Source organism: Poromitra crassiceps (assembly GCF_964638095.1).
Source record: "Poromitra crassiceps genome assembly, chromosome: 2".
Lineage (NCBI taxonomy): Eukaryota > Metazoa > Chordata > Actinopteri > Beryciformes > Melamphaidae > Poromitra > Poromitra crassiceps.
Genome location: NC_139624.1, coordinates 77,015,381 through 77,031,103, shown reverse-complemented (window position 1 = coordinate 77,031,103; position 15,723 = coordinate 77,015,381). Strand labels below are relative to the sequence as shown.

General features: G+C 44.2%; 1 protein-coding gene and 1 pseudogene across 2 annotated transcripts in view; both read left to right on the top strand.

The window, feature by feature from the left end:
* LOC310772489 (contactin-associated protein-like 2) overlaps nt 1-15,154 on the top strand; it is a gene marked incomplete at both ends in the record, with an annotated part of 736,946 nt that extends 721,792 nt beyond the window's left edge. The window contains 3 exons of the mRNA XM_083632310.1: nt 409-687; nt 10,853-10,924; nt 14,955-15,154. Coding sequence (XP_083488436.1) covers nt 409-687; nt 10,853-10,924; nt 14,955-15,154 — 551 coding nt within the window. The remainder of the gene's footprint in view (nt 1-408; nt 688-10,852; nt 10,925-14,954) is intronic.
* Nucleotides 7,623-8,504, top strand: LOC310772490 (apelin receptor B pseudogene; annotated as a pseudogene). Its single transcript has one exon. The product of its transcript is annotated as an apelin receptor B pseudogene (transcript).
* Nucleotides 15,155-15,723: the final 569 nt, after the last annotated feature.

Sequence of the window (15,723 nt, the reverse complement as noted above, 5' to 3'; positions counted from 1 at the left end):
GGGAAAATAGGAGAAAAATCAGAGAGAAAAAATCGTCTCGAGCCAGCGTGCAAAGCTAAACACACATGAGTTGGCATGTGTTTGGTCACACCCAAAAAAAGTGTGCCCATGGCACATCCTCTCCAGACCCCATGGCACATCCTCTCCAGACTCCAGAATTTGTGTCCTTCTCTAGTTGCATTAATTGTTAATAACGTCCTAAGACGAAGGGAAACAAATGTTTTGTGCTATCTCCCTCTCTTTCTTTCTCTCTCTCCCACTGTCTTCGTCAATATCAACTCAAACAGCATTATTGTTGTTAACAGCTCATACACTTGTGTTGATATTTGTCAATAACAGAAAAGATGTGTCGATCAAAACCATCTAGTGAGCCTCTCTCTGTCTCCACCTCCCCGTGTCTCTGCACAGAAACTGGTGACATCGACCCGGTGCTCATCGACAGTTACAACAGCCCGGGCTTCGTCGGGTGCCTGTCACGGGTGACGTTCAACGGAATAGCGCCCCTCAAGTCTGCGCTGAGAACCACCGTCCAGGCCCAGGCAGCGCCAACCGCCGGACAGCCGGACAGACAGCCCGCCCCGCTCGTGTCCTACCAGGGAAAACTAGTGGAGTCCAACTGCGGGGCGTCGCCTCTCACCATCCCACCAATGTCTGCCGCAACAGATCCCTGGCATCTGGACAACACAGGTGACCATTAACCACATGACCTCAAGGTGTTGCAAAGCATGTAATGTAGTCAAGCACATGTCCGGTAACCTGCTGAGAAATGATAGAGAAAATAATTGGATCATTGGCTCGACCAAAGAGGAACCATGATTTGTTTTTACACTGAGTGCGTTTACATGCACACCAATAAACTGTTTATTAGCGGATTTCTAGAGTTACCTGATTATTCAAGTGGCCATGTAAACAGCATAAACTGATAAGCTTTATCCGTTTATAGTCATAAATGGGTTATGAGAAAACCGATTAACACACCTAGGTTTCTGCCCAATAATCGGTCTTCTCTCTGCATGTATACACCTTAACCGGGTTTCTTTCGGGTTTATATATCTGCGCATGTACGAGTTGCGGGAGAGAGATGCACAGGAGCGCGTGAGAGGCAGGGAGAGACACGCCCCTCTCTCCTCCCTCTCCCCCGGCGACAGCGCACCACAGCCGGCTTGGCGAGATGAAAGTGCACGGAGCCCCTGGCTGAGCGGAGCGGGGAGCTCTGCCCTCTCTCCCCGCACAGAGCCGGTGTCCCTAACAGGCACCGCTGCTGCACTGCACTATCATGTTGAAATGTCGATATTCTACAGGAGAGGACGAATATTTGTCTCGGATTGCAAATAGAATGACAAATTTATTAATAAAACGCATTGGACTGTCCAAGGTGATCTGTGCGTGACGATTTTTTTCAGATGACAGATAAAAAAAAAAAACACGTAGCCTATGGACAACAGACTCAGTCGTTCAAAACACAACACACACATAACGTTAATATCCGTGAAAAATTCTGTCCCTTTTCTGACAGGTAGGCTACAGTATTTCAATTCAACAGACGTTGTGGGTCATGAACATTTGACGTGCTTAATTCACCTCACCTGCCTGCCTCTGTGCTGTGTGCTCGGTAAAGTTGGAAATATTATTGACAGATGCACTTCCAAAGCGACTCTTATTCCAATTTTAGTAAAGTAGATGAGATACACAACCTAATTTTCATCTAAACCATCCTCTGCGCTGGACAAATAAATTAGGAAAATATGATTTTGCATTTTGCAACTATATTCTGTTGTTTTATTGCGGAATTACTGCCGCCTTTCTGGAGAGAAATCCGACTATTGTCGGATTATTAAAGTGCATGTAAACGCAGAAATCAGATTATTGCCATAAACTGATTATTCCCAGTTATCAGTTTATTGTGTGCATGTAAACGCACTCACTGTGGAGGAAAAATAGAAAGCACAAAGCACCATTGTCTTGCACAATCTAGCTGACACAGTAGCAAAAAAAAAAAAGTCCAACTGTGACTTATCTAATACTTACACAAAGAGAATGTGTTGAAGTATATCTTGAATACTACTAAATTGTAATGTACTTAATGATAATCTTTAGGTAACATGGCAGGTCATTCCATTCCAATCAAAGGGTCACGGAAATCATTGTATACTCTACTGCGAGGGGGCATGGTGGCGCTGTCGCCTCACAGCTAGAAGGTCCTGGGTTCAATTCCCACCTGGGACGCTGTGAGCGCTGAAGGAGTGCGTGCCCGTCCGCATGTCTTCGAGTGCCCACCGCCCGGGTGGGGTCGTCAAAAGGGCCTTTCTGTGTGGAGTTTGCATGTTCTCCCTGTGCCCCCTGGGGGTTTCCTTCATACAGGAACTCCTCATCAAAACATGTAATATCCTGGTTGCTGAAGTGGTGCCTCCTCTGGTCGTTCGGGGCGCCTGTTCTGAGGGAGGGGAACTCGTTGGAATAGCGTGATCCTCCCAGGTGCTACAGTATGTCCTACTGGTGAAGCTTCCCCTGTCAGGTGAAAAGAAGCGGCTGGCTACTGCCCATGTCTCGGAGGAAGCATGGAGCCAGTTTTGGCTCTCCCCAGATCCGCAGAGGGTGGAGCAGCAACCAGGATAAAAAAATAAAAAAATAGCACTAATGGGGGATAAAAATGGGATTAAAAAATTATATTCTACTGCAAAGTCATTAAAAGTTTTTGTTTGCTGTCAAAAGGGTGTATTGCCCCTTTGACACCTAGCAAAACCCCACTTTTGACACTGACCAAGCCTTTTGGGTAGAGGATTCAAACCACACTTTTTTTTTAATATACGCCCCCCCCCCCCCCCCCCATTTCTTTATCCCATTTTTATCCTCCATTAGTGCTAATTTTAATTTTAATTGAATTTAGGATTCAAACCGCACTTAGCTCGGCTCAAAATGCATACTGACATAAGTAATGCTAGCATGGCATGATCACATAATTTCTCCTATATTCTAATAACAAGAGTACAGTATCAACTTTCCAGACCCAATTTAGGAAATTCCAACAATGTTTAGGGACCCCAGTATGCAAAAATATTCAAATAGAATAGGTGCAAATAACACATTTATACTGCATGCAAAAAAATTGCATGGTTTTTGCAAAACTGCAAGGTATTATTATTATTATATTATTAGTAGTAGTATAAAGTAGGCATGAATGTAAAGGGGAGACTAGTGGGTACCCCACAACCCATTCTCATAGATATCTTGAGGTGAGAGGTCAAGGGACCCCTTTGAAAATGGCTATGCCACTTTTTGCCTCGCCAAAATCTAGCCTAAATTTAGAGCATTATTTAGCCCCCTTCCCAACAAGTTAACATGACAGGGTTGGCAGCAATGGATGCCTTAGGTCTTCTAGTTTCATCTGATAGCAGGGCGCTCACTCGTATCTACTCTATCTATCTATCTATCTATCTATCTATCTATCTATCTATCTATCTATCTATCTATCTACAGTATCTATCCATCTATCTACAGTATCTATCCATCCATCTATCTATATATCTATCTACAGTATCTATCTATCTATCTATCTATCTATCTATCTATTTATATATCTATCTATCTACAGTATCTATCCATCCATCTATCTATCTATCTATCTATCTATCTATCTATCTATCTATCTATCTATCTATCTATCTATCTATCTATCTATCTGAATTTGGCAATGTGGGCTCTATTCTCTGTTTCAATTTTTGTGCCGGCCACGCAGCTATGTCTGACACTTTCAGGGGGTGTAAAGAGCACCTGTGCGGGTGAGCCAGATTTTTTAATTAGGTGATTGCCCTAATTACCTAATGATGTGTTGTCATCAGTGACGATGTCATCAGTGACATCATTGATGATGTAATCAATGATGTCATACCATCACTGATGATGTCATCAGTGATGTCACACATATGCATTGTGACATCATTGTGACATCACTGACAATGTCATCAGTGACACAGACACACACGAGGGAGAGAGAGGAGAGGGAGAGAGAGAGGGGGAGAGAGACTGATGGAGAGAGAGGAGAGGGAGAGAGACTGAGGGAGAGGAGAGGGAGAGAGAGGGGGAGAGAGACTGAGGGAGAGAGAGAGGGAGACATTGCATGCGAGACATAGGGCAGGCGAGGCCACGCAGCAGCCGAGCTGCGGGCGAGGCCGAGCTGCATATGCGAGCTGCAGGGCCAACTTGGCGAGCTGCAGAGCGGGCAAGCCCGCAAGAAGTGGGTGGGCCTAGGCCCAGCCAGGCACACCCATAGCTACGCCCCTGGGTGTAAGGCTGCAAGACATTTCTCGAGGCATTTTTTTCTTGGTGTTGCAAGGTTTGGTATCAATCTATTTCTTATATATTCTACTATCTACTAGACTCATGGGCTGCTGTCCAGACAAATTTAATAAATGTGTATTCTTTGAAATAATAATTTGTTACTTATGACAGGCATAAAATAAAAGCATTGTTACTGGACACTGAGTTTAATTTTACCTTACCTGTAAGTAATCATTTGCAACATGACCTGCAGCCAAAAAATTATGTAGCTTTGCATGTACACATTACTGTGTATTTCAACCAAGGGTGCAGCTCTGGTCCCGTTCAGTGAAGCCGCTGCATGTTAGATCGCCGCTCTGGCGTTTGAATCCAGTATTAGGTCACAAGGCCCGCCTCCCCATGTTAGTGGATAGGAAAATCACAACCGAAATAATCACAGTATACGTCAGAATTTTTTTCTTCCAAAGGTGGTTTGTATCATTTTAGATTATCATGCTAATGCCTGTGCAAGTGGTAATTTTTCTGATCAGTTTGTTTTTAAGTAGTTATTTTACATATAAAAAGGGATAAAAATGGATGATTGACAGCTGTGGCAGCCAGTCTCAAGCCGTCATTGGGTGGACAGGCTCTGCACATTATAGATCTATGGTCATAGACAAGACACACGGCTTCATCTGTTATCTAACGCTGCCTGGAGGTCGGGTGGCTCAAGGGTTGGCTGTGCTGGCTACCAGACATATCAATGGACCGCAATAAAAAGAACATTGTTTTGAGAAAGGTGCGCGAGGAATTAACGTTGGTTGGGGACTGAAGTAAGTTCAGAAAATATGTGTTTTATGAGTTACTCCAGCTACGTTATAGGTACACAATGGTTTTAACATGCAGGCTAGCAATGGCATTAGCCACTTTCGCTAGTCGCTAAAGATCAATGAGATAGAGATAAATCAAGTAGACGAGTTTAAATTTTTAGGTGTTATTTTAGATTCTCAACTTAAGTTTGGTAGGCATGTGAAGAAGCTGTGCAAAACTGTCAAAACCAATTTAAATTGCTTTCGCCTGATTAGACATTATATACCCCTTAAGGCAGCACAACAGTACATGCATGCTATGATATTTTCCCATTTATCATATTGCATAACCGTTTGGGGTCAGGCTAACCAAACAACACTGGCACCCATTAGGTCATTATATAAACAGGCACTGAAAGTAATGGACCAGAAACCTGTTCGATGGCACCATTGCCAAATTATCAATAAATATAATTTACTAAGTTTTGACAGTTTTGTCGGCTTCTCATTTTTAAAACTTATTTTTAAATGTGTGAACAGCCTTGCTCCAGAGATACTTTGCCAGTTAATAAACAAACAAGACGGTGGTATTAGTACTAGGGGTGCAGCAAGCGGGAACTGTAGAACAGCGAAACGCAGAACAACATTCGGACAGTCATCCTTCTCGGTAATAGGTACCAAATTATGGAACACATTACCACCTGAAATAAAAACATTGACAGAACTCACCGTATTTAACACACAAGCAAAACAATGGCTGAAACTGAAACAAGCCTGTGAACATTGACTTTTAGTATTGTACTATTTTAGTTTTCTGTCTTTGCTTTGTTTTGTGTTTTTGCTTTTTGTTTTTGTCTTTATTTTGTTCTGTTTTATATGGTTTGTTTTTAACGTTTTGGTACTGTTTTAATTTCTCTCTTGAACTTTTGTTTTAATAGTAAAGGCCTAACCAGGGACAGGGGTTGCAAATTAGCCTCGGCTAGAAACCTGTATGGATGACATCTGTTTTGTAGGTCATATGAAATAATGTTCAATGCATTTGTCCCTGTTCAATAAACGAATAAATAAATAAAAAATAGTCGGTTGTTTTTCATTATTTATCGGCTTAATATAACTTAACAACCGATAACGATAGCTGGAATAACACAATGATATACACATATTTTCAGAACTTACCAGGTTGTCCAACTGCCAGGAAATGTGTTTTATAACGTTAACTCCCGTCCCGGGTAAGATGGGGCCTAGCCTAGCTAGTACGTAACCACCAGCCATTAGCTAATCGCTAACAGGTTAGCCGTTAGCGTCACATACAAACAGGTTTTATTTTTGGTATTAAAGCAACAAACGTTTTTATATGGATATCTCAGAGAAATGCTTTGACTGTGGGGATGTTCGTTCTTCACAACCTCCTCTCTTAGTAACGATATACCATTGGCATAAATAAGATATAGTTAGCTCAGTGGGATATACCGAGTCAGAGAATAGACCACAGCCTGCAGGCTGCCTGCCTGTGGGTGGCTCACGCACTGCCGGGCTAACGTTATAGGTTTGGCTGCCCTACCCACACTGTACCGGGGGGGTACAACAACGTAGCTTCACGGTTAGATTTGTTAAACCAACATTTGCTCCAAAAGGAATTAAATCATAAAGTTAATCAAAATGCCACGGAAACATTAGGCTAATCAACACAGAGATCTGATATTTTTTCCCATGTGAGAGGCTGAGAGCAGCCCTGCTGAAGGCTCCTCTTCCGGGCTGCAGCAGCAGCAGCCCGGGCCGTCAGCCCGGAGGTTTGACTTGTCTGGCTGATACAGCTTCAATTAATCTCCGACAACGAAAATCAGATTTTCGTACAGGCGTCATTTTGATAAACTGATCTCATAGTGGGAATCTTCCTGGTTACTTTTGGCGAGACAAAACATATTACAACTTAAAGTGCCATATGTACAGAGCTAGACTGTATATAAATACGCAACGCACTGTGCGCATTCTAGAAACAGCAGCTCTACATAAGAAAGTTCAGAGGGGCGGGGAGCTCTCAGAGGTTCCAACTCAACGGAGCTACTGCGCAGACTCTGGTTCTCTTGATCTGAGAAGATTTTGGCTTCAATAGACCATACAGGGAGGAGATGGAGATCCTCTCTCCATATTTATTTAGCTCAGTGATTTCAACTCATTTGAACTTGTCAAATATGCCTGTTATAAAATATCCTTGACCCTGCGTCAGACAATCTGGCACATATCAAATGAGAGAGGAAGAGTGTGGGCGTGTGCAGTACAGAGAGGAGGAGGGGAGAGGAAGCGGGGGTATTTTCTGGGTAGTATCTAAAAGAGTGACAGTTTTCACATATCTCAACATACTTCAGAGTGCTCTGATCTACTGTGGAGCTATCTGCAACATTTTGCTTCCTCACACAAGGGATACTCAGAGAGAAGAGAATGGAGATGGAGCTGCCGACTGAAAGCCTGTATGAGTACTATGAGTATAATGAGACAGAAACCACATGTGACTATTCTGATTGGGAGCCTTCACTTATCATCATTCCAGTGCTCTACATGCTTATTTTCATCCTCGGCGTCTCTGGAAACGGGCTGGTCATCTTCACTCTGTGGCGAGCCCAGGGGAAGCGGCGGGCCGCTGATGTCTACATAGGCAACCTGGCGTTAGCTGACCTGATGTTTGTGGTCACTCTGCCTCTGTGGGCGGTCGACACGGCATTGGACCACCACTGGCCCTTTGGAGTCGCCCTGTGCAAGATCAGCAGCTTTGTGGTGAAGTTCAACATGTACGCCAGCATCTTCTGCCTCACATGCATGAGCTTCGACCGCTACCTGGCCATTGTCCACCCTTTGTCCAGCAACCAGCTGCGCACCCGCGGCTGCATGTGGGCCTCGCTCGCAGCTATCTGGCTGCTGTCTGGTCTGATGGCCACCCCCACTCTAATCTTCCGCACCACCAAACATGACAGCAACTGCACTGGCTGTGCCAATGATTTCAGCCTGGTGGTGACAGAGGAGGAGCAGGAGTACCTGTGGAACGCTGGTCTCAGCATCACCTCCTCGACCCTGGGCTTTCTTCTGCCCTTCCTGGCCATGATGGTGTGTTACAGCTTCATCGGGTGCACGGTCATCCGCCATTTCAACAGTCTGCGCAAGGAGGACCAACGCAAGCGGAGGCCGCTGAAGATCATCACCACTGTGGTGGTGGTGTTCGCTGTCTGTTGGACGCCCTTCCATGTGCTGAGCAGTGCTGAAGCCCTCTCGTACCTGAACCTGGCTCCCGACACCTGCACCTTCCTGAGGTTCCTGCTGCTGGCTGCCCCCTACGCCACCTGCCTAGCTTATGTCAACAGCTGCCTCAACCCATTCCTTTACGCCTTCATTAACCCGCACTTTCGATCCCAGTGCCTGTGCCTGCTCAACCTGAAAAAGCCCTAGCCAGTCCTATCAGAAGACAGAGGTGCAGTCTCTAGCCACAAAGGTGTGACAGAGGCATGCTGGCCTGGAGGACAGGTGATCAGTGTATTCACCTGAACAATGCAACTACATCGAATCATTTAGCAGTGGATGATCACAGGTCAGTCTTTAGTGGGGTCACCTCTGCTTCTCTGACTAGGTTGTGTAACCATCACAGTGAGTCCTGTCTGCTCTGTGTGACTAAAGAAACCAGTCAGGCAGCCGGTGGTGTTTATGTCTGACCACAGCCAACTTCACTTTCAGTGACTGGGACGTTTGGAGCAAAACTGAACTGAAGTTAACACAATATACGTATACGTTTGTGTCTAAGAATTACAATGCATTTGTTACTGGCAAATGTGTGTAATTATATTGTGATTACACATTATTTTGAGTTCATGTCTATGATTTGTAATAATAAAAAGGTTCTTTGAACGAAAATGATTGTCACTGTCTCAGTCTATGACTATTGCTTGACTATGGAGATTGCATGTTAAGTCTTGTTTGAATATATTTTATTATTATAGTAATTTGGCTGTAATGAGATTTTACGGGACATAATCGGCAACAGTGGACTCAGAATCCTGGCTTACTCATTTATTTCTCATTGGAGACGATTAGTTCATGTTATCACCATGGAATAATGGGTCTAAATCAGTTACAATTACAGTACGCTACGTGTGACGTCAGGGATAACTGTGACCATTATTCAATGTTTCCCGAAAAAGTAAACAAAACTGAACACCTGTGATGTGGAAAGCCTCGTCTCTGTCTCTAATGTTGGACAGGTGATGTATTTTACAGTTTAAAATGGAGCGTCAAGGAATCAAGCTACAAGCACATTCACTCTGCCTCCTTTCTCACCGAGTCTTAGGCCCATAATCTCATTAGGGTCAGAACACACACTCAGACATCGACAACGTCTTTGTGAAATAGATTTCTATCAGCAAAATCTTGGATCAGTTTGAATCAGTTTTTCCTATGCCGTCATCTTCCATATTAAAAGGGTTTCCTCAAATGGCCTACCCTGTACCTTCACTGCAAAGTTTTCGTGTAACTTTGCTATTTGTTTATATATTTATTTATCTGATGTTGCCTTTCTCTGTTGTACGGGGTGGTGAAGGTTGGGGATGGATATAATGCCCACTAAAAAGACAGAGAGAAAGCAAGGCAGAGAACAAGAGGTCTTAATGGAGCAGCAGTACCCCCCCCCCCCCCTTCACATTAGCCCTGCAACAAACATCTCCCCCCTCATCTCTCTCTCTCCACCCATTTGCCCTGCACATCCATCCAGGGAGAATAAGAGCCAATTAGATGATGGCTGCTAACCGAGTGGCAACTGTCATTAACCTCTCAACCTGCCGTCGATCTTTAATGAAATACATCGCACTGCTCATCCCCACGGGACACTTAGCACTGGTGTATGTATCTGGCTAGTTGACTGGCTGGATGGATGTATGCAAGTAAATTCTGTAATAAAAAAGCAAACAAAAGACATGTGCTTGAGTGGAAATCTTCGTCATGTTGAATTGTATAGGGGTTGGAAAACAACGTGCATTAGAGCTACCAACTGGAATGGAGTGTGGATTGTGACGTAACCTGCAAGCTAGGAGCGCTGATTTCATCTGATTTTACTTTGTAACTAAGATGCTTTGGGGAGATGTATTGGAGTAAAAGCCAGTGTTTCCCCTACCATTCTACAGGCCTGGCAGGCCCGCCAGGCCAACGGTGCCCCCGCCAGCCCAGAAAAAAAAAAAAAAAAAAATCCTCTCACCAAAATTTAAATAAACCTTTATGGCATATTATTACAATACAACAATACTAGTGTTGACAGTAATAGAAGATGCCAAATCATTCAAAACAATAAGCATTTAGCTTTTAGGAGCATTGTGCCAGCGTGCAGCGCTGTTCCAAAACATGTCAACGTGTGTCGTTGCCTGGGAAACGCACATCCCATAATACAACTGTTCGCATCGCATCCCATAATAGTATGATACTTGGGATGCCATTGCGAACATAGATGCGAACAGGTTAGTTAAAAGTTTAGCGTCGCCAGCGAGGGCCCCCACCGTTGCGGCCGGGGTACGTTTGGAAATCCCTCCAGGCCTGAAAATCTTTCTAGGGGAAACACTGAAAGCATACATTTTATTTGGGAAATGTAGTGGTGTAAAAGTGAAAGTTGACAGAAATATAAATACTCAAGTAAAGTACAGATACTCTGAAAAAATACTTAAGTGAAATACTTAAATATGTATCAGTCAGACCGAATGAAGGCTGCGTTCTTTCTTTCTAACCTTCCTTCTTCTCTGTCCGTCTCCCTTTGTGTTCAGATGCAAAGTTCCCGTTCAACGAGGAGAGGGCGATTCCTGATGGAGTCAACAGGAACTCGGCCATCATTGGAGGTACGTGTCGTCATCATCATCTGCTTCTGAAAGCGATTTTGTCTGTGACGTGTGAATGGGTGACATTACATCCTCAAAAAGACACTGACATGACATCATTTTCAACACGTGTCATCCCAACCGATGTTAAGGGCTTGCCCCGCTTCCAAAGTGCATGCGCTAACGGAATCGCCTAACCCTCCTCAAGCACCTCCCTCTTTGCATAAAGTATAGCTCCAGATACTTTATGGAAATGAAATCCGTGCCCTGCGCCTCCCCGGCCTCCGGAACTCTTATCCGATCTTTTAAATGAACCCAAAACAAAGGCAGAGGGAGACACTGCATGACCTCCTGTATTATGCATCAAATGCAATAATAATCACATTTCACTGAGTGGTTTTTATATAGGAAGAGAATGTTTGAAATGTGCCGCCATGTTCTTGCCTCGCATCAAGACGCTGTTCGTCCAATCAGGGCCACACACAGGATGGGAGTACTGGTATAAATGTGTCTGTATGATGGTATACCCACAATGGAATAATCTGGAGTACTGTATCTGGGACCTGAATTACTGATGCCGAGAGATACATCTTACTTTTTGGTGCCGCTCCTCTGATTTTCTTTCTGCATGGATAACCAGGTCGGGGTAGTTCAGCTTGGCAGTTCTGCAGCGGTTTCTCATCTTTTTAAAAGTCTGCCCCCTCATCAGTTAGCCAGATTCCACGCAACCTGCTGCACAATTTTCTCAAAACAGCTAATCGTTTTTGTAGATTGTAGCGCTATCTAATTATAGCTTCCTGTTTAGTTCCATATTTCACTGAAAATGTTTTTCACTACAAAAAAAAAAAGATAGTAGATTAGAAGAAGATGATTAGAAGATGCTAGGCACTTCCTGTAAGCACTGCAGGGGAGCAGATATCTATAGTTTATCATACCATGGTTGCATTGAGGTTGAGGTTCTGCTGTGGTTACAGCAGTCTGCCCACTCATATTGTGGTAATATGGAGTTGAATATGGATGCCAAAAGTCACTCTGTAAATACAGTATGTTGTTATTTTCTCATTTTCACAAACGTTTTATTCAGAGATCTAGGTCCAATATTTTAACGTTGATGAGAAATTTCAGGTCTATATTACAATATCTTATTTCTGCCCATTACATGTGTATGAAATATAGTTTTATGTTTAAATCTTATGACATCTGATTGTATAGATACGGGACGTTCCTTTCTGAGGTAGGACAGAGAAAGGCTTCTCAAAGCATGATGGGAAATCATGACATACCATGTGTTATAGAATGGAATTTACCACTCCTCATCCGCAATATAATATACAGTATATAACAGCTAATATAAACCAAATGAATTGAACCCAGGAGTCCAGGAAGTGTATTATAGAAGTATATTTAAAACCATACATTCTCTGGCAATCTGCATTGTCAGAGGACTGAATCTCAATGTACACATATGATATGTCATACAGAGTCCAAATATTCAGCGATGACTGACAGTTGACATATGCTTTATACTCAGGGAGAGGAGGAAAGGCAGAGAGGAGGGGGGATGAACTTTGGAAATGTGTGTGCATCGTGCAGTCTGACCGAGAGACTGTTATCAATTGTTACGGTACACGATGCACTGTCCAAGGTTTCAGCAAAAGAGAGAAGTCCTCTGCCACTGGGGTGAATCTATATGTGTGAGATGTCATGTCATGGTAACTCATCATAGCATAATTATGCGTATGCAATTATTTGCTTATTGATTAGGAAATGCCAATGGAACTTATATTTTCTCCAACACCATGGCTGCGTTGTTTTACTTCAGCACGGCAGCTTTCTTTTCTTTTTGGAACGGGCGAAGCCTCGGACCTTTTTACTCATTCAGACTTCAGACTTCAGCGGCTGGTTTATTTCTTTGCCAAACACTTTCACTGAAAATGTTTTTCACGATGAAAAAAAGATAGTAGATTAGAAGAAGATGGTTAGAAGATGCTAGGCACTTCCTGTAAGCACTGCAGGGGAGCAGATATCTAGTGTATGCTGCTTCAGGGAGGGAGACCCTAATCCTGAAAGCCTTGGTTATAGTCCCGAGAGGATGTGAACATGGACGAGTAGTACTTCTGTTTATACTAGTTTCTGGAGTTGATTGGATGAGGATGTGTGAAGAGAGAGAGAAAGGGAGCGAGGGAGAGAGGGGGGGGCAAACTAAGTGCAGCTCTCAAAAGCAGGTAAACCAGTGAGAAAGTTGCCCCCACCCCTCTGGTGCTCTAAGTGGGTGTAAAAAAAGGAAGAAGAAAAAAACTATTTCACCCAGGTAAAATGACACCATGCACTCTGACTATCTTGTTATTCACCTGATGCTTCTCTCCTGTGCAGCCATCATTGTTATTCACCTGGGGCCGGTTGCACCAAGTGGTCTTAACTATGCCTGGTCGTAACTCCTACGTCGGTCTTAGTTAAGACCAGTCTTTAGAGTGGATTTATGCCTGTTGCACCAACACGGCTTACGTCTGGTCTTAACTACGCCGGTCGTAGCAATGCGCGTCCATGTGAATTGCCAGGGAATGCCCCCTGATTGGATGATGTTGCAAAAATGTGCCTCGCGACCTGCTTGGAGCGTCACTGTGCCACTATGCTCTATCAGCCACTACTGTATGTGCATCACTACACCCTCCCTCGCTCCGGGGGAAAAATGGCGGCGATTGAGTGCCAGACAGTCTGAATGAAATTGAATGTAACGTTCCCAATTCTATGTATTAAATTCTAAAAAACTAACGGCAACATTTGGGAAGGCTAAGCCACACAACTAGTTCGTTATAATCTAACATCATGCTTCGATGGCGACGTTACGACGGTGACGGTAAGGACTCAAAAAGGTCTCCGCTGATAGACGGAGATCTCTGTTACAGGCAGGCACTACACCTCCTCCTGACCAAGAGTTACGCCTGGGCTTAGTGAAAATAAGGCTTAAGCCCTCTTGGTGCAACCGGCGTAGCTGTTAGGTCGTTAAGTTACGACCGGCGTAGCTTAAGACCAGTCGTAAGACCACTTGGTGCAACCGGCCCCTGATGTCTCTCTCCTGTGCAGGCATCATTGTTATTCACCTGATGTCTCTCTCCTGTGCAGGCATCATTGTTATTCACCTGATGTCTCTCTCCTGTGCAGGCATCATTGTTATTCACATGATGTCTCTCTCCTGTGCAGGCATCATTGTTATTCACATGATGTCTCTCTCCTGTGCAGCCATCATTGTTATTCACCTGATGTCTCTCTCCTGTGCAGGCATCATTGTTATTCACCTGATGTCTCTCTCCTGTGCAGGCATCATTGTTATTCACCTGATGTCTCTCTCCTGTGCAGGCATCATTGTTATTCACCTGATGCCTCTCTCCTGTGCAGGCATCATTGTTATTCACCTGATGCCTCTCTCCTGTGCAGGCATCATTGTTATTAACCTGATCCTCTCTCCTGTGCAGGCATCATTGTTATTGACCTGATCCTCTCTCCTGTGCAGGCATCATTGTTATTCACCTGATCCTCTCTCCTGTGCAGGCATCATTGTTATTGACCTGATGCCTCTCTCCTGTGCAGGCATCATTGTTATTCACCTGATGTCTCTCTCCTGTGCAGGCATCATTGTTATTCACCTGATGCCTCTCTCCTGTGCAGGCATCATTGTTATTCACCTGATGCCTCTCTCCTGTGCAGGCATCATTGTTATTAACCTGATCCTCTCTCCTGTGCAGGCATCATTGTTATTGACCTGATCCTCTCTCCTGTGCAGGCATCATTGTTATTCACCTGATCCTCTCTCCTGTGCAGGCATCATTGTTATTCACCTGATGCCTCTCTCCTGTGCAGGCATCATTGTTATTCACCTGATGCCTCTCTCCTGTGCAGGCATCATTGTTATTAACCTGATCCTCTCTCCTGTGCAGGCATCATTGTTATTGACCTGATCCTCTCTCCTGTGCAGGCATCATTGTTATTCACCTGATGTCTCTCTCCTGTGCAGGCATCATTGTTATTCACCTGATGCCTCTCTCCTGTGCAGGCATCATTGCGGTGGTGATCTTCACCATCTTATGCACGCTGGCGTTCCTGATCCGCTACATGTTCCGTCACAAGGGCACCTACCACACTAACGAGGCCAAGGGCAGCGGCCAGTCCGGCGGCGAGTCGGCGGACACGGCCATCATCGGCACCGACAACCCGGAAACCATCGACGAATCAAAGAAGGAGTGGTTCATCTAACAGCCAGTGATTGGACAACTGGGGGGGGGGGGGGCCGGAAACCATCGACGAATCAAAGGAGTGGTTCATCTAACAGCCAGCGATTGGACAACTGGGAGGGGGAGCTATTCATCAGACCACCGAGAGGCCGAGGATTCATTCGATGACGGGAGAGATAGAGGAAAGGTCATCCGATGGGACAATGATCTCCCAGAGAGGGTGGGGATGTGGGGAAAGAGGTGTACAGAAATCTGTTTTTATATCAGGACTATTAGAAAGAGAAGGGGACAGTTATTCAGTGGAACATGGCTATGAGAGACTATATGTACTGTATATACTAACCGGATTGTCCTTCTTTGTATTGTGCTTGGGAGTTTTCAGGAGTCCTTTGAATACTGTATATGACAAATGAATTATAATTAATGGGTGGTGTGCTAGCACAGATTTATTGCCAGTCTCTGTTCCATTTTTATTTTATTTTTTAAGAAAGTCTTATATAAAAAAAGATCAAATCAACATGCCAAATCATTTGTTTATCAGACTGTGGTTACAGCAGTCTGCCCACTCATATTGTGGTAATATAGAGTTGA